Source organism: Myotis myotis, unplaced genomic scaffold (assembly GCF_014108235.1).
Source record: "Myotis myotis isolate mMyoMyo1 unplaced genomic scaffold, mMyoMyo1.p scaffold_m19_p_21, whole genome shotgun sequence".
Taxonomy (NCBI): domain Eukaryota; kingdom Metazoa; phylum Chordata; class Mammalia; order Chiroptera; family Vespertilionidae; genus Myotis; species Myotis myotis.
The window spans coordinates 4468930-4492288 of record NW_023416326.1 but is presented as its reverse complement, the minus strand read 5'-3'; the positions used below and the strand labels follow the sequence as shown (position 1 = coordinate 4492288).

The window sequence follows — 23359 nt, the reverse complement described above, 5'->3', positions numbered from 1 at the left end:
AGTGTGCTGGCGCTTGGGCATCTAGAACTTACATACAATCTGCTATTTGGGGCAAAGTATTCTTCCCTGAATTGCTTCATTTAACTTGGGACGCATATAATTCATTTTTTCTAAATGTTGAAGCCACATCTTTCTATATAATAAAAGGCTAATATGCAAATTGTCCCCTTGACCGGAGTCTGATGGGCCTCTTCCTGTCCCCCCGCCCCTTGCCCCAATCGGGGGTGGGCCAATTGGCTAACTTCCCATGGCCCCTCCCCCCAGCCAGCCTGGCCCAATCAGCCCTGATCGGGGCAGGCCGGCCAGCCCCCACTGGTGCACCAATCCATGCAGCGGGCCTCTAGTGTATGTACTAGAGGCCCGGTGCACGGATTCATGCACCAGTGGGGTCCCTTGGCCTGGCCTGCCGGGATCAGGCCAAAACCGGCTCTCTGACGTCCCCCGAGGGGTCCCAGATCTCAAGAGAGCTCAGGCCAGGCCTAGGGACCCCTCAGGTGCATGATCAGGGCCAGGGAGGGGCTGTGGGAGTGCCCCAGGGCGTGTCTGGCCCATCTTGCCCAGTCCCCATCAGCCGGACCCCAGCAGCAAGCTAACCTACGGATCAGAGTGTCTGCCTCCTGGTGGTCAGTGCGCATCATAGCCACTGGTCGAATGGTTGAATGAATGGTCAGAGACTTAGATATTAGGCTTTTATTATACAGGATATATATTTGGTGTTTGGAGAGGGATATGAAAATCATTAGAAAGTAACGAGATCCTGGTCACATCTTAGATCTTAAACCACATTATTGATTAATCAGATTTGGTAGTGTTTGTTTAGTGTATGCCACATGCAGCAATGACATTTAAATAGTGCATGTACCAAAAATATTTAATATTAAAACCAGTTTTAAGTTGGGTTAAAATAAACAAATAGTACATGTACCTTTTTATAAATGATCTGTTTATCTGTAAACCTTTTGTATGTTTCTTTCTCTCACAGGGTAATAAGAGATTTGTTTTTAAGTTGTAATGGAGTAAGTCAAATAATTGAACTAAATTACTTAGATGGTATTCGAGGTCATTCCCTAAAAGCATTTGAAACTCTGATAATCAGCCTTGGGGAGCAACAGAAAGACTCTTCGATTCCAGGGACTGATGGGCTAGATGGGGAACCCAAGGAGCCGGCATCCTTCCACGCAGGCACCTCTGTCCACAGCCAGCAGGCGTTTTCAGACTCTCCTCAGAGTCTCAGCAAGTTCTATGCCAGCCTCAGAGAAGCCCACCCGAAGAGACGCAAGTCCGCCCCCCACGACGCCCACCTCCACACGATCAACCTCTTCCTCTGCGTGGCGTTCCTGTGCGTCAGCAAAGAGGCCGACTCCGACGGGGAGTCCGCCATCGATTCGGAGGACACCTCTGGCTACGACAGCACGGCCAGCGAGCCCCTGTGCCAGGAGCTGCCCTGCCTGCCTCTGGAGAGCCTGGTCTTGCCGCCCCCCGAGCGCATGCACCAGGCGGCCGACATCTGGTCCATGTGTCGCTGGATCTACATGCTGAGCCCAGCCTTCCAGAAGCAGCTCTGCAGGCTGGGCGGGGTCCGGGTGTGCCATAAGCTGATCTTCATGATCATCCAGAGGCTGTTCCGGGGTCCCGGCGAGGAGCACGGGAAGGAGGACCAGGAGCCACTGAGAACTGCCCACGCGGAGGTTGCTGTGGAGGAGGACTCCTCGGCTGTGAGAAGCGCCCCCACCCCGTCCGGCCCGGGCGGCCCAAAGGGGATTGCTCGCAGTGTAGATGCATCAGAGTCACGTGCTGCTTCGACAAACGGAGATCCGATTCCCGCTGCTGGAGCTGCTCCTGAGGAAGCAAAGGGGCCTGCAAGTCGAGCAAGTGATGCCTCACTTCAGAGCATCCGACTGCTGGAAGCCCTTCTGGCCATCTGTCTGCACGGCACCAGAGCTAGTCAGCACCGGGCGGAATTGGAGCCACCCGGCCAGGTAATGACGTGGCTGTCATGTGATGTGTACTTTCTAAAGTTCTAAGTTTTGAGAAGCGCCTGTGTGCTTAGCACCCCCGTGCCAGGTGCTGGGGAGGACACAGGAGCACAGGACCAGTCCTTGTCCTCAGGAAACTCACAGTTTAAGCTTTGTCACGTGCAAAACCCACACGCGGCACCGTTCCCAGCTAAAAGGCATTAGGTAGGCAGTAAGCGGGGGCTGAGTGACAATGACGTGTTTCCGAGTTCTTGCGTGGCCTTGTGCGCTGCTCTCTGGTGGGTACAAGCCCTGTGGGCATCCAGGCTCCAGAGCTTTCCCTCGATGAGGTGGGGCCTGGACCTTTATTCCGAACCTTCTTTGCCCGGGTTCTTCCCCTCGCATATTCTGCTTTCCTCCTGCTAGCACTTCTCAACATAGAAGGAACCCCAGTTTCAGGCCCTGCTCCTAAGGAACCTTCGAACGTGGCAGGTCCCTTCTTCCCTGACTCGCCACCCTCACTGTTCCATCCGCCGCCTCTCCTGCTGCCTCCATGTTGCTCCTGTCCAAGCGTCCCGATGCTCCCTCATTGCTCCCAATTACAACCCACGCCCCTTAGTGTGGCTACACAGCCCCTTAGTGTGGCTACAAAGCCCCTCACAGTCTCGCTTCCTCTTCCTTGTTTGGCCTCACTTCCTGCCATCCGTCACTGGGGGCCACAGCCATGCCGAGCTGACCTCTACTAAGACGCCATTCTGTGTCATGGCTCTGTCCTTCCGTGTGTGCTCCTCGACCAGCACGTCTCCTCTGTCCGTGTGCCTGCTGCTCCTATGGGTTCTCCATCGTTCGCCTCCTCCAGCCCCCCTCTGGGCATCTTCCCAGGCCTCCCGGCACCTGCTCTCTTTCTGTTCTCAGAGGACTTTGTTTATGGCTCTAGTGTGGTCGCCATCACAGCTTGTCTGTATGTGTCTGTGCCTCACGTGGGATTGAAAACTCCTTAAGGTAGAGTTCCTTTCAAGGACAGGAGTAAAAGGGGAGAGAAAAGGATGAGAGTATAAGTGCTTCTTAGAGTCTCAAGGAATTTATAAAGTCTAGAGATGGTTAATCAACCTGAACTTTCCACTCATCATTTTGTGATATAATTAATTACGATACAGTGAAATTCAAAACCAAATAAGGTAAGTAAAGCATTTAGTAAATAAAACTGTTATTAATTGTAACAGTCAATGTTTATGTAAGGGTATTCATATAGTCATTTTACTTTCATATAAACTGCAGATAAATGGACTGCCTTTCTATCTATAATAATAAAAGCATAATATGCTAATTAGACTGGACAGTCGAATGATCTTCCGGACGTCCTTCTGGATGACTTCCAGACGAAGCCAGGGCTGCGAGGGCCGAGCACCTTGCACGAATTTCGTGCATCGGGCCTCTAGTTTATTATTAACTTATCTGTCACTTTCATTTTTTTCTTGAAGCATTTTATTAATATTCTTAGTCTCTTTTATTTTACCTTAGAACTTGTCTGTGGAAAATATATTGTTTGAAATGAGAGACCATCTTTCCCGGTCAAAGGTGATTGAGACGGAATTGGCAAAACCTTTATTCGATGCCCTGCTCCGAGTTGCGCTGGGGAATCACGCGGCAGATTTTGAACACAGTGATGCTGTGACTGAGAAGGTACGAGTAACATGCAGTCGTGCTGTCGCGGGGGAGGGGGGGACAGCAGAAGCAGAAGAGTGTGGGATGGGACTTCATGGGTGAATGTGGTTAGAGCACATGGCCCGGAGTTGGTGAGTTCCATGAACAGATGTGTAAAAATAGAAGACATTTTACTAGCATTAAGTTGTAAGAAGTATAATTTCACCTCATTGTGGTTTTTAGTCATTTCCATTATATAACTCGAATGTAATTTGTTAGGCTTAGTTTTCGGTGAAACTGAGATGACCCTAGCTTAATCTGCTAGAGCAGTGGTTCTCAACCTTCTGGCCCTTTAAATACAGTTCCTCATGTTGTGACCCAACCATAAAATTATTTTCGTTGCTACCTCATAACTGTAATGTTGCTACTGTTATGAATTGTAATGTAAATATCTGATATGCAGGATGGTCTTAGGTGACCCCTGTGAAAGGGTCCTTCGACCGCCAAAGGGGCCGCGACCCACAGGTTGAGAACCTCTGTGCTAGAGTGACCTCCCACGCATGGTTGAGGTTAGTCAAGTTGTCTGAGAAATTGTGCTGCGTGAATTTCATAACTCACAGTGGTAAATATCAATTCATAGGATTTTTTTCTTAAAGGAAATACTGAAACTGTTCTTAAAATGACAGCTGCATAATAAATATTATATTCCTAAAGGTGAGCAGATGTTACACTTTTTGCCTTTTAATCGCACCAATCTTGCAGAGTCCTCAGTCTGAAGAAGAATTGCCATTCCAACCGGGAGCGTTTTCAGAAGAAGCGGAGGATACCTCATGTTGTGGTTTTAAACTTCTGGTGGAAGAAGAAGGTTATGAAGCAGACAGTGAGAGCAATTCTGAGGACAGTGAAGCCCAGGATGATGGTAAAATATCAGGAAGTACTTGTGATTCGATTTGCAAGTCAGATTATTAATTAGCAAAATGGTTTGTAATAATATTACTTTACAATCGGTATTGCCTTACAATTTAAGAAGCGCGTTGCATCATCATTTCATTGGGTCTTCACCATGAATTCTGGCACTTGTTTGTGTCTGCGATTGGAAACACCGAGGTAGATCTTGTTGTCACAGATGTTGACCTAAGAATACAGGGGAGAGCAAGTGCCTGCTTTCACATAGATTCCAGTGAAAAAGACAATCAGTAGCATGAAGAAGGACCCGATGGACCATAGCAGGTTGTTTTGTTTGTTTTTACCAAACATAGAGTGAAAAGAACTAAAAAACAAATTGAAGGGATATGTGTGTGTGTGTGTAGAGGGGTAGGAAAAATAGGTTAATAGATAATAAATAACAATACTAGAATAAACTCTTTTGCATACTCATGACTGTAAATCTACTTTTTGCCAACTCCTGTGTACATATATACATATAGCTAACTTGATTTATTAAACTCTATTTTTGCTTCTTTTCCAGTTTTATTGAGATATGATTGACATATATCACTATATAAGTTTAGATAAACCACTTGATGGTTTGATTTACATATATTGTGAAATGATTACCACATAGGTTTGGTCAATATCCATCATCTCCTATAGACACGGTAACAAGAAAAAAATTTCTCTTTGTGTTGAGAACTCTGAAGATCTACCCTCTTCACAACTTTCCTACGTGTCACACAGCAGGTTAACCTTAGTCACCGTGTCGCACATACGTCCCTAGTGCTCATTGATCTTCTAACTGGAAGTTTGTACCTTTCACCATCTTCCTCCAGTTCCCCTCCCCCACCCCCCAAGCAGGTGCTTTTGAAAAACATTGGTTTAATGGTGTTGGTTTTATCAGAGTACAGTCATGATTTTATAATGACAGATTGCTTCCTTTTTGTAAGTTTGCTAACTAGATGTTAATTTAAGGAATTCTGACCTAGCTAGAAATTTATAAAATTCTTATCTGTATGGACACTGTTTAAGGGCACAGTGTCTCTTTTAAGAGCATGTAAGTTAAACTTCTCGGAATGTATTATCTAGTGAGACTGTGTCTGTGTGTTTCTCACTTACGAAGAAGAAAAAGTACAGAATTTCTCCAACCTACAGCCAAGCCTACCATTTTCAGAGATATGGGCAGGCAAAGAAAGAAGTGCCCTGTGAGTCAGGTTTTTGGGGGTCAGAAAGTTTGGGGTAGTATTTTTTTTTTTCAGTATGTCAGGGGAATGTGTTAAATCTGTATCACTTAATGTCTGTGAAACTTGCTGTTGAGAATATTTGTAGTTCTGTTGAAGATCAAAATTACTTTGAAGGCTACTCATTTATCTTCAAAGTATCCATAAGACGCCCTGACCGGTTTGGCTCAGTGGATGGAGCGTCGGCCTGCGGACTGAAGGGTCCCAGGTTCGATTCCAGTCAAGGGCATGTACCTTGGTTTCGGGCACATCCCCAGTACAGGGTGTGCAGGAGGCAGCTGATCGATGTCTCTCTCTCATCGATGTTTCTGGCTCTCTATCCCTCTCCCTTCCTCTCTGTAAAAAATCAATAAAATATATTTTTAAAAAAATTTTTTTAAAAAAGTATCCATAAGACGTGATTACTCAGGATATTTGCCGTAATAAAAAGGCACGTTGTAGGAAAAGGTTTTGTGAACATCTTATACACAGCACCTTCGCCACTACAACTTTCAGATGATGAATGAGATTTGAAATACCTAGTCAGTGTTTAGGGAATGAAAATAATCTTTTCTTTTCCCCTTTCAGGGGTAGACGTAAAGCCTGAAGCAGAAGGTTTCATTGCATTAAGCAGTCCAAATGACTTACTTGAAAACCTCACTCAGGGAGAAATAACCTATCCTGAGATTTGCATGCTGGAATTAAATTTGCTTTCCACTAGTAAAGCCAAACTTGATGTGCTTGCCCACGTATTTGAGAGTCTTTTGAAAATCATCAGGCAGAAAGAAAAGAATATTTTTCTACTCATTCAACAGGTAAAAGATGTATTTAGTTACATGAGACCAATACTTATCCCACTCGTGCCCCAAATACTCATTTCCTTATTTATAACCCAACTTGTCTGAAAATTACCTGAGATGATTACTTACCCTTTATGATACCTTGTCCGTGTTTTTTAGCTACAAGTGGTATTCTAAAAATCTTCTATTCCATAGTTCTCTAAAGTAGCATAAGAAATTAATGATGTCATTGGCTAACTAATAATGCCTCCTATTATATTTCTGAGAATGGGTAATATTTTTAAAATTGTATTTAATTTTAATGTTTGGTCATTGTTTTGAAAAATTAGAAAACAAAAGCAGTATGAAAAATAAAATGAAAATTGTGTATAATCCTACACATAGCCTTTTTAGTCATTTTAAGTATTTATATATGTATATACAGTAAACATTCAAATAATTTATTCATTACACTTGTTTCATGCTTTAATGAGGTAAGAAATTTAATTTATTATGTTTTGTTTTTTAATCTTCAGGGAACTGTGAAAAATCTTTTAGGAGGGTTCTTGAGTATTTTAACACAGGCTGATTCTGATTTTCAAGGTGCGTTGAAATGTTATGTTTTAAAACAATAGTTTTGAAACTATTTTGTTGTGATGTGAGAGAAAGCGTGGATAACAAGGGCTTCCATTGGCATAGTGCTCTATGGATTCAAAAGTAGTTTATATGCATCATCTCTTTTGTTCCTCGGACCCACCCCTCGCAGTAGGCATGGCCCAGCCTCAGTGCTTCTGCTGAATGGGCTTCCCCACGGCTCTGTCCTCAGGCTTCTCCGCAGGGCTCTTTTATCATGTCTCAAATCGAGATGGTATTTAATGTGTAGGACTTTCTTGGGGGAGGGGGGGTTTGAGGATCACCTGAGATAATGCCTGTAAATATACTTTGAACACTGTAATGTGTGCTACAAATATTAGCTATTACAAGTTCTACGAATTTGTGTATAACCGACCATAATTTATGCTAAACCCCATAATGGAATAAAACAAATGTTCAAAGTAATTTTTTGTGATATTTAAGTGTGTTTATAATATTCAGTATTTCTACTTTTAGTTATGTTATCTAATTTTATATTTAGAAAGTGAAAATTATAATTTAAACATGCTCAAAATGAGAAGACTACTTTATGGTAGTCACTTAACAAATACTGTATTAATTTATGCTTTTAAAAATTTAATTAACTTTAAATCGTATCAATTGGGGCGACATTGGTTAATAAAAATTGTGTAGGTCTCAGGAGTATAATTCTGTAATACATCAGCTGTATATTGTATTGTGTGCACCCCAAGCCCAGTCTCCTTCTGTCACCGTTTAACCCCCCTTTACACTCTTTTACCTCCTCCTACCCTCCTTTCTCTCTGTAATCACCATACTGTTTTCTCTGCCTATGAGGGTTTTTATGTGTGTGTTTTCCTTAATCCCATCACCTTTTTATGCTTCTTTAAATAATACCTTTACTTGACTTGGAGCTAACTGATCATTAAGGAAAGTGATTTTCTTGTTTTTTTGTAAGTTGGTTAGTTTGTATTTAATCATATTTTATTTCTTCAGCAAATGTTTGGGTTATTAGGTTGTTTATAATCCATTTAAAATGTGACAATAGTATTTTATCTTTTCCAGTGAAATTGTTTATTCGTTTCTTTAATTAGCTGTGCATTTGGCTTTAACTTTCCCCTGTCTGTCTGTCTTTATCTCAGCGTGCCAGAGAGGACTGGTGGATCTGTTGGTATCTTTGATGAGCTCAAGAACATGTTCAGAAGAGCTAACCCTTCTTTTGAGAATATTTCTGGAGAAATCTCCTTGTACAGTAAATATGCCACAATTTCTTTTTTGCCGCTGATATTTAATAGAATATTTTAAAACGCATTTGAAAATCACTAAGCCCTCTCTTTTGTTGTGCTAATTATATAGTCAACTCTGTGTTATTATTTGTGAAGTTCCCAATTATTTTATATTTTATTGCTAGAGGCCCGGTGCACGAAATCCATGCACGGGGGGGGGGGGGGGGGCAGGGGCGGGGCTCCCGCAGCCCGGCCTGTGCCCTCTCACAGTCTGGGAGCCCTCGGGTGGCATCCTTAGCGCTGCCACAGAGGTGGGAGAGGCTCCTGTCCCTGCCGCTGAACTCACCATCTGTGAGCCGGGCTTCTATGATGCTCTCCCTATGGGAGCGCACTGACCACCAGGGGGCAGCTCCTGCGTTGATATGTGTATGGGTATGTTTGTTCATTCGTAACCTGAATTTCAGGATTATTATCTTCCTTGTAACATTATTGTAACGTTTTATTTGTTTTTCTTTTTCTCTAGGAAATCCTTCTCCTGGGTATTCTGAAAATTGTTGAAAGTGATGCTGCTGTGAGCCCTTTACAGTATCTGACCTTCCCTTTCCTACACACTCTGAATTTAAGCAACGGTGTTTCATCACCAAAGTGTCCTGGGCTTCTCAGCAGTAAGGCCATGGGCTTGTGGAGAAGAGCACGTGTGTCAAGGAGCAGGAAGGAAGTGGACAGTGACAGTGTTCCCCAGCAGCTGCTGTCCTCCTGGCACGTGGCCCCCGTGCACCTGCCCCTGCTGGGCCAGAACTGCTGGCCGCATCTCTCGGAGGGGTTCAGCGTCTCACTGTGGTTCAACGTGGAGTGCGTCCATGAAGCCGAGAGTTGCACAGAAAACCGAAGGAAGATCAGGAAAAGAAAGAAGTCGTTAAGTTTACGAGATAGTAGTTTTGAGGGAGCAGGTATGGCGACTGTGTTATCTGTTATACTCAGCTTTTTCGGGTGGCGATTTTGGTTGACAGTAAGAATATAGCCATGTTCTAACTTGCTCTTAACATGTTATTCTCCTTAAATGCCTTAGTAATGGCAGGTCCTAACTTCCCATAGCCGGAGTTGTCAGACAGCCTTAAAAACTCCATTTTCTCCTGTACTTTTCTGTGAGTGTGTGTGTGTCTGTGTGCGTGCCCATGTGGGAGGGGGAGGGCACACACCACACATACTGCTGCTGTGGAGGTCACCAGCCCCACTTCCTGCCTCTTCCCTGGTGCCATTCCTGGATTAGGGCGTCTCCTGATGTTAGCCCATCCCATTCATAAAAGAATCGTGGCTCAGATTGTAGTAGTTTACTGTGGTGACTCACGGTTGGTCAAATCATTCCTACAATTAGTCTTCAGTTATCATATATTTTATTATTCTTTTTATATTCTTTATTGATGACACTACTACAGATATCCCCATTTTCCCCACCTTTGTTTGCCTCCACCCAGCCCCTGTCTCTCGCCCCCTTTCCGCTGGCCATCACCACACTGTGAGTGGTCTGTGCCCACGGGCTGTGGGTATATGTTCTTTGGCTAATCTTCCACCTTCTTTCATCCACCCTCCCCTCCGACAGCCATCAGTCTGTTCCATGGATCCAGGCCTCTGTTTCTGTTTTGTTGGCCAGTTTATTTTGTTCATTAGATTCCACGTATAAGGGAGATCACAGGGTATTTGTCTTTCTGTGACTGGCTTACTTCACTTAGCATTAGAAGTCATTAAATGTTTTAAAATATATGGTAACTAGAAAAAAAATTAAGTAACTCTTAATGCACTCATTTACTACTTCACTCCTGGTGCTTTTTTGGAGTTAATTAACATCTAAACTTTGGAAATTCTATTGTTTAAAACAGGCCATTGTGGGTAAATAATACAAATAAACAAGCATGCTTTGTATATTTTTAAATTCACTTTCCACTCAGTTTTTATCAACTGCTTTACAGATCATTCTAACATCTTTCTTTCATAGAGAACGACAGGCCAGAAGGTGCAGAGCACGCACATCCTGGTGAGAGGCTCGTAGAGGGAGGCTGCATTCACCTGATTTCATTGGGATCCAAAGCGCTGATGATCCAAGTGTGGGCTGAGCCCCTCACTGGCACCTTCATCTTTCGGTAACGATTACCCCCACTCCTGTGCATAGGGCAAGTGTTTAAATAGTTCATGTAAGAGACATAGTGTAAAATCTGCTAATAAAGATCATCATAGCAAAACAAAAATCTTATTTAAAGAGGAGATACAGTTTAATAGCTTGTAATACCACTTTGTAACAATATGTTCTATCTAAAAATCTATAATTAAACTCTAAAGTAGATTACGTTAATTTTCAGATTTTAGACCAAATCCTTACTGAAGTCCAATCTATGGAAGCATTCTTTCAGATGGCAATGATCCTAGGAGGTTGTTAATATCAGACAGTGGTTTCCATGCAGATCATATATTTAATAGCCATTATCTAAAAAGCTTAAGATCTCCTTGCTAGCTTGTCCCTTTCCTACCTCCTTTGTTAGCTAGTTTAGATGTGGGGAAGCATGGGACTTAGTTGGAAAGTCTGTAAGGAGGATTCTCTGAAAGGTCGGAGGCCTCTAGGGGAACCTGCCGAAGGCAGCAGACCCTGCCTTGACTTTTCCAAACAAGTCTGAGCCCCTGGGTATTTTACTGGAATCTTTATGTTTAGATTCAAAACGTCCTTGTTTAAAAGACACTATAGATGCATGTGTTTTCTCAAGGATACTTACCCTGCTGATAGAATCTAGAGGTTAATTTTCGTTCACGCTGTTGCTGCAATAAAAGCCTAAGGAGGCAGGCAAACGGGGCTATCTGTTTCCTTTAGCCAGGCAGTCCCTTAGCCCTCTCTTTCACAGAATGTGTGTCAGAGTCATCATTCATCCGTAGCTCAGGGTCTGCTGGTCAGTCCCGGCATTTAGATACAAATCTTTTGTTTGTATTGAGTATGAATAGTATGTGGCTATTTTTATGAAACTTAAAACTAAGTAAACAATGTTATTTAGGGATATGCTTTGTAAAAGTTCTAAAGGTTACTAGGTATTGTATATACATATTATATCCTACTTTTCTCAGCAATTCCTCATGTAGGTTAGACCTCCAATACATCCCAGCATTTGGACATTTATGTACAACATGTATTAATTTATGTATGAACCAAATATGATATTATAATTTCTAAATGGGCAATGACTATAAATAGTAAAGAAAAAAGTTTTTTTTGCAAATTGAATTCTGAAAATTATTGCCTAAATTATTAACACTAGCAAATGAACCTACTCTATTTTAGTTCATGAGTTGAGGTAATCTATAACAATAAAAGCATAATATGCAAATCGACCAAATGGCTGAACAGTAGAACAACTGTCTGGATAACCACCCTATGACACGCACTGGCGCCAGGCCAACCAAGGCGGGTGCAATGTGATTGGTCGGGGGCCCCCGCCATTGCCCCATGATTGCCCTGCAGAGGGAGGCCCAGGCCACCAGCCGGTGGGGCGATCAATCAGGGGAACTCCTTGATTGCCTCAAAGAGGGAGGTCCAGGTTACCTGGCCGGCAGCGCTGAGGCAGGTGGACAGGGCCTCCCTTTGCGGGGCGATCAATCATGGGGCTCCTGGACTACAAGAGGGCACAGGCCGGGCTGAAGGGCCTTCCCCCTCCCCCAAGTGCACGAATTTTGTACACCAGGCCTCTAGTAATAGAATAAAAGAACTAAGCAGATTATGGTATAAAACAAAGACCTACTGATTTTTAAATTTAGTTTAAAAATAGAACTGGTTTTTCATCTCACTTAAATATCTGCAATTGTAGTTGTACATGAGATCTGAGATTCCATGTTTTCAGCTTATACCTTTTCTCTCCTCTGCAGCCTGTGTGTGGATTCAAATGATGATGCAAAAGCTATTTTACTAGCTCAGGCTGAATCATTGGAGAATGTTTTCCTCCCAAGAAAATGGCAACATTTAGTGCTCACCTACTTCCAGCATCCCCAGGGGAAAAAGAATCTTCATGGAAAAATCTCCATGTGGGTCTCTGGACAGAGGTATGAAACAGTTTTAGTAAATACTTGTTAACCTCAGTTACAATTTTAAGGTCAGTCTGTTATAGCTTCTAAAACAACTTATGGAACACTACAGATCAACTTCCTATGTTAACATAGGAACCTAGGTCAGAGTCAGATATTTTCCTGTTTATCACTTCCATTCAAAAGCAATTTCCCATAGAAGTAATTGTTGGAAATTAATATCTGGGTTTAGGGGAGCAATACAGAAATTTGGACATTTAGACATTTATGTGGAATATATATTACATCAAGGCACTATAGTTTTGTCCTTCAAGCCGATATATTATAAAATTAGCCTGGAAGGATTATTTTAATTGACCAATAAGGCTTTAATACCTAAATTAAAATTAGGGATTCAAATAAAATTAGAATGACTAGAGAAAAATATAAGCCCACTTATTTCTGCATCACCTTGAAGGAACTTTTTTGCCATTTGATACAAGTTAATGATTTAATCTGTTCACCGAGTAATGAGCAAGTGACCAAGGGCACATATATTATTCTGTTGATTGAAATTTGGTACTGCCTTTATCACTTTCAGAACTAACATAGAATGATTTCTACAAATAGTACATTTTAAAAGGCCATTTTAATAATATATCATAACATTGAAAAACAACTTATTTTCTATTAACTTATATTTGATTAACAGCACACAAATCTGATAGGAAGATATGGTACATAGTAAATACTTAATATTTGTTTGATTCATGTTGCATTGATCATTATCACACTGCCACTAGGTGTCAGTAGTGTTCCAGTTACAGCCATTTATTTTGTCCAGATAGAGGCAGTGATGGAAGTTATCTCTAATGTTATGTTATTTAAACCACAATGAAAAAAAGAAGGTAGCTCATTTCCTTTATTAAAAAGCATTCCTATAAACAGATACATTCATGTTAAACATGGAACACAAAGCCTTAGGGAAGGTTTTAAAATAAATGTATACCAAAGTATCATTTCTCATTAAGAACTAACCAGATTAGTTTATTCTAAGTCTTTATCTTCGTCACACACTTTGCATTTAGAAGTGACCTTCATTATCTTCATGTCGAGTTTAAAACATTCCTACGATAGGGATAGAGCCTGGCACCCCAAGTCTCGATGAAGTCCCCCCAGCAAGGGTCTCGATGAGAAAGCCTTAGTTTTATCTCTTCCTGTAAGGATTCCTGCAAAAACAAGAGACGAATCAAAAGCTCCATGATGACTTAGCATTGAAAAAACACACCAGAAAATACAAAAAAACACTGGCATTTCAGTGGTGAGTCAGGGCAAAACCTGAAGAAGTGATACTGTTTTTTCCTGAGTCGTTGAAGGTCTCAAAGAAGGACCTGAGACGTTAGGAGTTATTTACCAAAATGGGAGACATCTTGGTAAAATTCGGGGGAGGTGGTTGGGTTGTGCGTGTGCAGAAGTCACGTGGCCCCTTCCCGTGGCCTGGGGCCCGACCCTCAGGCACCTCCATTCTGCTCCCGTTTCTGGGGCTTGTGGGCAGCCAGCACCTTAGAGACAACAGAGTCAGATGTCTTTCTCCCGTTACGTGTTTGATACTGAACCCAGGAGACTGTTCAGGCATTTCCCATTATTAAACAACCTCATGCTTTAAAAGTACTTAGTACTTAGTCCTCACTGAGTGATTGCTCTAACTTTGTTTTACTGTAGGAAACCGGATGTTACTTTGGATTTCATGCTTCCAAGAAGAACAAGTTTGTCATCAGACAGCAATAAGACATTCTGCATGATCGGCCACAGTTTATCGTCCCAAGAGGAGGTTTTGCCATTGGCTGGAAGATGGCACCTGGGAAATTTGCTCCTCTTCAATGGTACATTTCCCCTTCAAAGTGTTTCCTAATTTTTCTCTCCACTAACATGTATCAAACTAGTAAATTATCCTGGATTAAATATTAACCACTCTTTCTTTACTTATACTTAATAAGTACTGTATTTCCTAGATTTCAAGATGACTTTTTAAATATTTTAACATTTTTATAATCTAAATGTTTCTTAAAATTGAGATGTGCATTTAATGCAGCGGTACACATCCTACTCACTACCCCCCAAAAAAGAAGCTTATCTTAAATCAAGTTTATTTTGTAATCCTGGGAAATGCAGTATTGTGACAGGTAAACCTAGAACGGTTGCCTCTTTTATAATTTCAGTATATTCTATAAAAATACCAAAATTTAAGGAAAAGAAATACATGATTTTAAGAAAATACAGCACTAAACCTGACACATAGTAGCATTCAGACAGTATTTATTGAATAGATGGATGGAAGGACTAAAGATATCAAATCATTTCATTTTAAAAAGGAATTTACTGAGGTATACTTTCCATTTATTGAAAAAATAAAACAAAAACCACCCTGTTTTCTAGTTTAAGGAGAAAATAGAAACTTCATTATTTAATTTTATCAAGAGCTAACTTTATATATATTAATTCATCTTCCATCAATTTGGAAATTGAGGCTTTAGTCAATTTTATAAGATATAGTAAACAACTAAAAGAATCTGGCATAAAAAATGGTTGTTTTCTTGCTTTTTGTGGAAAATCCTGGTTGGAATGTTTTGAATCAGTAACTGTATCTTTTTGCTATTCAGGAGCTAAGGTTGGTTCCCAGGAGGCCTTCTACCTCTATGCTTGCGGACCCAGCCACACCTCCATAATGCCGTGTAAACATGGCACGCCTGCGAGTGACTACTCCAAATACATCAATAAAGACATTTTGCAATGTGACCAAATCAGAGAGCTTTTTATGACCAAGAAAGATGTGGACATTAGTCTCTTAATTGTAAGTTTTCATTTTATGTTTAACTTTATAGTAACTACACATATGTATGTTTACTACAGTGTATTATTGTGTTCTGTTTTATTATTGTTGTTATTCTCTCACTGTGCCTAATTATAAATTAAACTTTATCAGAGAAACGTATGTATAAGAAAAAGCACAGTGCATATAGGGCTCAGTACTGTCCGTGATTTCAGGCATCCACTGGGGGGTCCTGGGGTATATGCCCAGTGGGTCAGGTAACGGAGCCAGAAGCTGTTCGAAATTCCTCTCTGTACGGGAGATATACTGAAAGTTCTATTGGGTTTTAGTCAGGTGGGCTGATGGTCTGGGGCTTTATTCTCATATAAAGCAATCTCTGATCTTAGTCACTTTTCTTTTTTTAATTTTATTAAGTTGATTGAAGTGACATTGGTTAATAAAATTACATAGATTTCAAATATAATTCCATAATACATCATCTTTATATTGCATGTGTGCAGTTACCTTTAAATTCAAGCCCAGCAGCAAACTGAAAGGAAAAGAATTACATTGATCTCATGAGGTTGTAAAGATCGGTTAATATTTACGTGGGTAGAGCAGTGGCTGGCATGGGCATGCAATGGGGGTGGCATAGCATTAGCTGTTGTCAGTGGGGATAGTGAGTATAATTTCATGTTTATTCTAAAACGATCAAAGCTGGAACCTCAGCCCTGCTGAGTTTTCACTGTTGGTCACTAAGCTTACACCTGTTCCTCTGTGGGGGCCGCCTTGGGGCTCACGCTCACCTTGTTTAGTGTGTCTGTCTCTTTAAACAAAGAAAAGATTTGCTGGGTGTCTTTTACTTTGGAGGATTTACTTGCTATTTGATAGCTTCCTAAGCTTTGCTTCCTTTCTGAGGGAAACGGTTTGTGTTTCAGGAAAGCCTTTCGGTTGTCTACACATCAAGCTGCCCTGCTCAGTACACCATCTACGAGCCGGTCATTAGACTTAAAGGTCAGGCGAGAGCCCCGCTCTCCCAGAGGCCCTTCAGCTCGAAGGACGTGCAGAGCGTCTCGCTGGAACCCCACCAGCTGAAGAGCCTGCGGCCCGCTGAGTGTGAGACTCTCCAGGGCGTCCTGCACGAGATCGGGGGCACCGGGATCTTCGTTTTTCTCTTCGCCAGGGTAGGAGTCATTGCTTTTCGTTTCACTTAAAGAGAAACTTCCTTTGACTGATAAATGTTAGGGTTTCTTTCTGATTATAAAAAAAAACTATACATCACCTATGTTACACTTTTAAGATGAAAAAGGTCACACGCTCTCGCCAGTGTGGCTCAGCTGGTTGGAGCGCCCTCCCATGCACCAAAAGGTTGCAATTTGATTCACAGCCAGGGCACATGCCCAGGGTGCAGGTTCCATCCTTGGCTGGGGCATGTACGGGAGGCAGCCGATCGATGTTTCTCTCTCACATTGATGTTTCTCTCTCCTCCCCTCTCTCTCTAAAATCAATAAAGACATATTTTTAAAAAAAATCTCACATTATTTAATGTGTCATCAAGCTTTCTTCCACACATGCTTAATCTTTTAAGTCATGAAGATTTTAGAAGTTTTCTTTTATCCCAAAATGTAATTAAAACAATTGAATGTTAAATTATAAGATTAGAATGGCCTGTGAGATAGAAACGCATGCTGTAGTGACAATACAGAAGAAATGTACTCTTTAAAATAAGGCTTCTGAAACTTGTTTTTCCCTTGAAGCTTCCAGAGGTGTGGGAAAACCCAAGGGGCAACAAATAAGTTTAAAAATAATTTAGTTTATTGGAGTTTGAAGTTTTTTTAAAGAGGAGAAATATAAAAAGTTTGACTCACGCGATGAGTGCTATATTAGCATAAATTGCTTGGTTATCTGTTTCATGCAGTCGTCTGAGGCAGCGAGTGCCTTTCCTGGGGCAGTTAGGCAGTCCGCAGTGTGCACTGACTGTTGCAGGGATGGCTGGAATCCAAGGCAGGGGCCCCGACCTCTCTTTGCTATGAGCCATCTCTGCCTCCTGTGCACTCGTATCCTTGTCTAACTGAAGCAGCTCTGAGCATCTTCCATCTTCAGAGTCTTATCTCAAGTATAACTTCTGCAACATAATCAAATTTCCAGTCTCCCTGCCTGGCTTTCTTTCTTTAATGGAATCATTTTTTCTCAATTTTGTAATAAGGGACCATATCAATGTTTGTTATTATTAGTGTTTTTATAAATATTTTGTTAGCAGTTGACTCACCATACCCTAAGCTATCTTTTTTCCCCTCTTTTGCCTTTTTCAGACTGGTTTTTTTTTTTTTTTTTTTGCATAACATCTGGTTGAAGATTTCCCCTAGTATTTTAAAAGTAAAAGTTCTTCATTTAACTCCTCGTCATTTTGTGATGTATGTTTATAGCTTGTGTAATTTCAAAATGCCACTGACTTCTAAGGTTGTTAGTTGTTTTAGTTTATTTGTTATTTTAGAGACCAAATGGCATAGAGTTTGTCTTTCAGTTTTGTTTATTTATAATTCTTAAATAATTACAAAGTATGAGCAATAAAAAATAAACTTTGAAATGAAACTGATGGATTAATCACGTCATGGTAGATAGTCACATGTTAAATTTTTACTCTCAACAAATCAGAAAAAAAATCTCCTTTTTTTTAGGTTGTGGAACTCAGTAGCTGTGAAGAAACGCAAGCGCTAGCACTTCGAGTTATACTCTCATTAATTAGGTACAACCAGCAGCGAATACAGGAGCTGGAGAACTGCCATGGGCTCTCCATGATCCATCAGGTGCTGACCAAACCAAAGTGCACTGTTGGCTTTCACATCCTGAAGGTACGTCCTCGTAGAGTTGATTCTCATGGTGTCCTGTGCAGTGAGGGGTGCTCTCTCTTCCCGAAGTCTCCCAACTCGTGTTTCAGTTATTCCTGAAGAAATGAAGGCATCGCAATAGCACACATTGAATCAAACTAAGGTACTCTCTGGTTTTGTTCGGCCATTTCAATAATTACACTTTTATTTTATCTAAGACATTTTAGAAGAGTGAGAGAGAAAAATCCTTGTGGGATGGTGGGTCTGCATGAGCTCGGAGATGTCTCTAGGGGGCCCCTCACCTCCAGGTGTGGAACGGAGACCCTCAGGCACTGTGGTTGCTCGCTCCCATGGTTCTCCTGACACAGTGGTAACTTCCCCTGAGGCCACGCCGCTCTTACACGATCCAGCTGCCATCGTGCACTCACATCCCTTCCTAGCTAAAGCACTTAGTAACACCGCGAAGGCCTTTCTCTCTGAGGGCCTGGTGCTAAAGCTCAGGGTGCTGCCTCCCTGGGCCCCAGCCCCCAACTCTTCAGCTTGTCGGGATCTAAACGTTGTGGCATAGATCCTGGCCACTTTGGCGGAAAGGTTTGGTCGCCTAACAGACTTACTGAATTTAAAAAATAAAAGCAGCCGAAACCGGTTTGGCTCAGTGGATAGAGCGTCGGCCTGCGGACTGAAAGGTCCCAGGTTCGATTCCGGTCAAGGGCATGTACCTGGGTTGCAGGCATATCCCCAGTAGGAGATGTGCAGGAGGCAGCTGATCGATGTTTCTCTCTCATCGATGTTTCTAACTCTCTATCTCTCTCTCTTCCTCTCTGTAAAAAATCAATAAAATATATTTAAAAAAATAAATAAATAAATAAATAAATAAATAAAAGCAGAATGTGGTTTATTTTATTCCATGTTTGAAATTGAGTAATCATGTACAGATATTTAGAAGTTTGTGTGGTTTTTTTAATTATTTGAATTGTTTGCAAAAAAGCTGAAGATACTTTATGAAATTTTGAATTATCCCGCAGCTTTCCTTTGAATTTAATGTTATGATTGCTAAGGTTGAAAGCTTAATGTTCCTGTTGAATTTTGGGATGAATCGATCATTAATGCATCCTGTGTTGGTGCGAATTTTCCATAGACCCTCCTGGAAGGTTGCTGTGGTGAAGAGATTCTTCATGTCGATGAGAACGGAGAGTTCACGTTAGATGTGGAGTCGAAGGCTCTCATCCAAGATGTCAAACTGCTCGAGGAGCTGCTGCTCGACTGGAAGGTCTGGAGGAAAGCAGAGGCACGTGCTTACGCCTTACGGTGACAACACACAGCGGGGATGTGCCCTCTTAGTGCTAAGCGCCCCGTGCACGCAGCGGTACCTGCACCTAGAGCCTTCTTGTGTGCTTGGCTGACGCTGTACGCATTTCTCCCTCCCCTGTCCCTGCAACCACCATCCTACCTTCTCCTCCTATGAGTTTGATCACTTGAGATACTTCATTTAAGTGGAATTACTCTGTATCTTTGTGTGACTGGCTTGTCTCCCTTAACATTATGTCTTCACGTTCCGTGCTGTAGCATCTGGCTTGATTTCTTCCCTTTTTAAGACTGAAGAGTGGCCCAGTGTGTGTGGGGACCACCTTTTCTTTATTCGTCCACCGGCCGCTGGGCGTGTGGTTGCTCCCACATCTCGGCGACTGTGCAGAACGCTGCAGTGAGCGTGGGCATGCAGATGCCTCTGCCAGACCCTGTGTTCAGTCTGTTTGAATATGTACACCCACAAGTGGGGTTGCGGAACCAGGTGGTGCTTCTGTTGTTCATTTTTGAGGACTCTCCCTACCCTTTTCTGTGAGAGCGGCACCGTTTTACCAGCCCACCCACGTGCAGGGGCTCCAGTGGCTCTTCTCGCCGACAGTGTCGTTTTCTGTGTGAGGGTGGTTGTGTTGATAGTGGCCACTCTTGGGTGTGAGGTGACATTGCATGCAGTACGGCCTTAGGTGCTCCCGTCCCCCTTCCTCCGGTATTCAAGGATGGATAGTATTTTCCAGAAGTGAGCTCTCTTGGAATTTATTCGATACAGAGAAGAACATCTTCTCAACATCATTGTCGGTGTGTGTTCGCAGCCAGGTGTGTGGGAGGCGCTGCTGGCGGCCCTGGAAGTGCTCATCCGGGCAGACCACCCGCTGCAGATGTTCAATGTCAAGCAGCTGCTGAGAGCGCGAGCCGTTCATCACTTCCTGCTGACTTGTCAGGTTCTGCAGGTACTTTCCCGTAGCTTTACTCTGGGAGGTGTCTTTTGCAGTGACTTCTGTGTAGTAACCCAGTACTATGGGCTCAAGTTCTTGTCAATGGAACGTTCCTCTTTCCCGCTTCTCTCCTTTCCTGGTGCCCTTCTTTCAGCAAATAGTCCGGGAGTTTTCCAACCCCTGCCTCTTATACTTTGACCTTCACACTGTCGTTATTCCTAACTCAGTTACAAACAAAAGAGGAACAACTGCTGAGTTTCTGAGATGCTTCGTTATGTTGGCTATAAGAGTAATTGTGTAGTCTCTTGACCGTCAAATAGTGAAAGTTTAACTTGTTCCCAGCTTTGCACTGTGGCAGCATCGGAGCCGATGAGGTTTACCTGAGGCGCGATGATTGCTAGGTAAACCTTGGTCCACATCCTTCAATAACAGTACAACCTGCCCTTCCCCTCTCTCCACTTGCTCTCACTCTGCTGATACAGAGAACATCTGTTTAATGTCGATGATGGCATCGCGGTTTATTTCCTCCTGTAAACCCCCTGGGGCCAGGGTTGATCACACTAACCCCGGTGCCTGGCACCCACAAGGGGGGCCCCTCGCTGACTGAATATTTAGGATCCGTGTCCACATCACTGGTCCTCCCAGTCACTTGCTTTGTATATCCATTTAGAAACGTGTCTGCCGATTTGCAGTGAGTTTATGTGACAGGGTGAAGCTTTTCTTCAGTCTTTCCATGTCAGAAAAGTAACCCATGAATTTGGATATTTCAATATATAGTCTCACTCCCGTATTATTTCTAAAATGCTGGAGTTAGCAACTCTGCCCAAGGCCACCCAGCAGTGAGCGCAGGCGCCGAATGCAAACGGGGCAGCCTGGGGGCCCGGTGGGGATGCTGGGCAGCTTTTCCAGTCCCAGGAGAATGGGCTGGAGTGACGTCGCCGCTGGTTTTCATGGTTGTAATCGCAGAATTGCTTGAATTGAGAAATGGCAACTCAATGTAATGGTGGATATGGTCAGACCAGAGAGGTAAATCGACACAGTTCTATCTTAAAAGGAGTATCTTGCTTAAATGAAAAATGGAAGTGAAGTTGACAGTTTACCATAAATCTAAAGAGAGTTTGGTTTTTATTTTTTCAGGAACACAAAGAGGGGCAGCTTACCTCCATGCCCCGAGAGGTTTGTAGATCATTTGTGAAAATTATAGCAGAAGTCCTTGGATCTCCTCCAGATTTGGAATTATTGACAATTATCTTCAATTTCCTTTTAGCAGTTCACCCTCCTACTAATACTTACATTTGTCACAACCCAACAAACTTCTACTTTTCTTTGCACATAGGTAGGTATAATCATTATTGCTAGATCTTGGCTGTCTCCATTCTTGTTTTTTCTTCCCACTTCATCCACATGTGTTGATATCCATTGAATGGCCTCTGTGTGATAGAAACTGCCTACTTACACTTGGTTGGGACGGGCAGAGGGCTGTGAAATGAAGCAGGCATGGTTTCTGCCCTCAGAGAGCTTAAATGCCAGGAGAGGAGGCATAAGTCAGTCAACTACAGTAGGAGACAGTCCTTGGTGAGTACCTCGTAGATACCACAGAAGACCTGCCTGATCTCAGAGGAGCGAGGGCACTGCCGGCAGCTGTGGGCGAGAAAAGTGAATAGCTCACACATCGGACACTGAGGAATTTGGGTAGAATTTGATAGGCAGATGCGAGAGTTAGCATTCCAGGTGAAGAGAATGACATAAAGGGAGGGACAATGGAAAGGAAAAATAGAGAACAAAGTATAGGGGGTCTGTAACGGAGTAGTGAGAAATGTAAACATAAATGTAGTTTGGGACCATCGTTTATTTTTTCTCTAAGGGCATAGTCACTGAGTCTTTGGATGTAAGAATTGGAACTGGTAGCCTTGTAGTTAGGGCTCGTTGGAGGGTTTTGTTTTGTTGTGTCTGTCTTGAGCAAAAAGATCTGGTAGAAGTCAGTTACTGCCGCGAACTCAGGAAAGAGAGACCTCCCACCCAGAGGTGAGTCGAAGCTCCAAGCGTAGATGAGACCGAAGGAGGTGGAGAGAGGAGGGAGAGGAGGCGAAGGCGAGAACTGTTGGCAGTAATGCCATTGGGAGGGCGGAGAGAGAGGAACCGGCATGAAAGGCAGGTGGGCTCATAGATGTTGAGAAGCACTCAGAAGATGTGATGTGGTGAGAAAGCGAGCAAGCCCAGACCTGGGAAAGCTGGATAGTAACTTTAGGGAGGAAAAGCGGTCGTTACACAGCCACTTTAAGGAAGGCAAGAAATGAATGAACGATTCAGCCGCAGTGGAAATCCAGGAGCGATCAGGCACATTGATGCGTCAGGTTCAGCGCACACTTAGTGATGAACGGCGTGCCCTCAAGGTCTGGGGGCAGGGTCATCGCAAAGATGAGTAAAATATGGGCCCTTCCCTAAGGACCTCGCAGCCTAGAAGCGGGGAGAGTCATAAACAGGTAGTTACCTGGTGTGGAAGGCTGCCATATACTAGTATATTGATGGTAGCACAGAGAGAGCATGGAGGGGGTGTGGCCTGGAGGAGGGTGCCTCTCTGGGTCCTGAGGGTGACCAGGAGTGGAAGGGAAGGGCCTCCCAGGACAGCAGACAGCTGTGCAGGTCGCTGAGAGAACAGGTGGCTGAAGTGTAACGTAAGGAAAAGGCTGCAGAGGGTCTGGGGCCAGATCATGGAGGTTCTCGTAGACGTGCTCTTGCCCGGGGAGGTCAGGAGGCAGCAGAGAGCCCTGGCAGGCATTAAGCAGGGGCGGCATTTGATGGAGAGAGCGGGTAGCCATGAGGACGTGCAGGCGACCACTGTCCGTCATTTAGAATCCGTGACATAACCCAGGTCGGAGGTGCTAAGAGCCTGTGTATAGCACTGTGCGGGGCGTGGGGAGAGTTCAGGAAACGGGAACTGAAGTCCCTAAGTCTGGAGCGTGGCTGGATGTGGGTGAAGGAAGGCAGTGGTCCAGGTGGCTCCGGCCTTCTGCATGGGAAGTGGGGGCTTCCACCCACCAGAGAATAGGGTGGGAGTGAAGTCAGGGCAGAAAGACGATTCAG

General features: G+C 43.1%; 1 protein-coding gene across 11 annotated transcripts in view; it reads left to right on the top strand.

Moving 5' to 3' along the window:
- Positions 1-23359, top strand: part of LYST (lysosomal trafficking regulator) — an 81906-nt gene that overhangs the window by 21454 nt on the left and 37093 nt on the right. For 10 of the 11 annotated variants that reach the window (XR_004974996.1, XR_004974997.1, XM_036354564.1 and 7 more), the window contains exons 5-20: positions 983-1979; positions 3477-3638; positions 4362-4518; positions 6341-6567; positions 7068-7134; positions 8286-8395; positions 8893-9319; positions 10363-10507; positions 12270-12443; positions 14127-14287; positions 15065-15255; positions 16152-16397; positions 17892-18065; positions 19180-19329; positions 20153-20290; positions 21413-21611. Coding sequence is in view for 9 of the 11 variants with exons in the window: in XM_036354564.1 (XP_036210457.1) it covers positions 983-1979; positions 3477-3638; positions 4362-4518; positions 6341-6567; positions 7068-7134; positions 8286-8395; positions 8893-9319; positions 10363-10507; positions 12270-12443; positions 14127-14287; positions 15065-15255; positions 16152-16397; positions 17892-18065; positions 19180-19329; positions 20153-20290; positions 21413-21611 (3725 nt within the window). In the remaining 2 variants the exon portion in view is untranslated. The remainder of the gene's footprint in view (positions 1-982; positions 1980-3476; positions 3639-4361; positions 4519-6340; positions 6568-7067; positions 7135-8285; positions 8396-8892; positions 9320-10362; positions 10508-12269; positions 12444-14126; positions 14288-15064; positions 15256-16151; positions 16398-17891; positions 18066-19179; positions 19330-20152; positions 20291-21412; positions 21612-23359) is intronic. The other variant, XM_036354572.1, reaches the window with a different exon arrangement.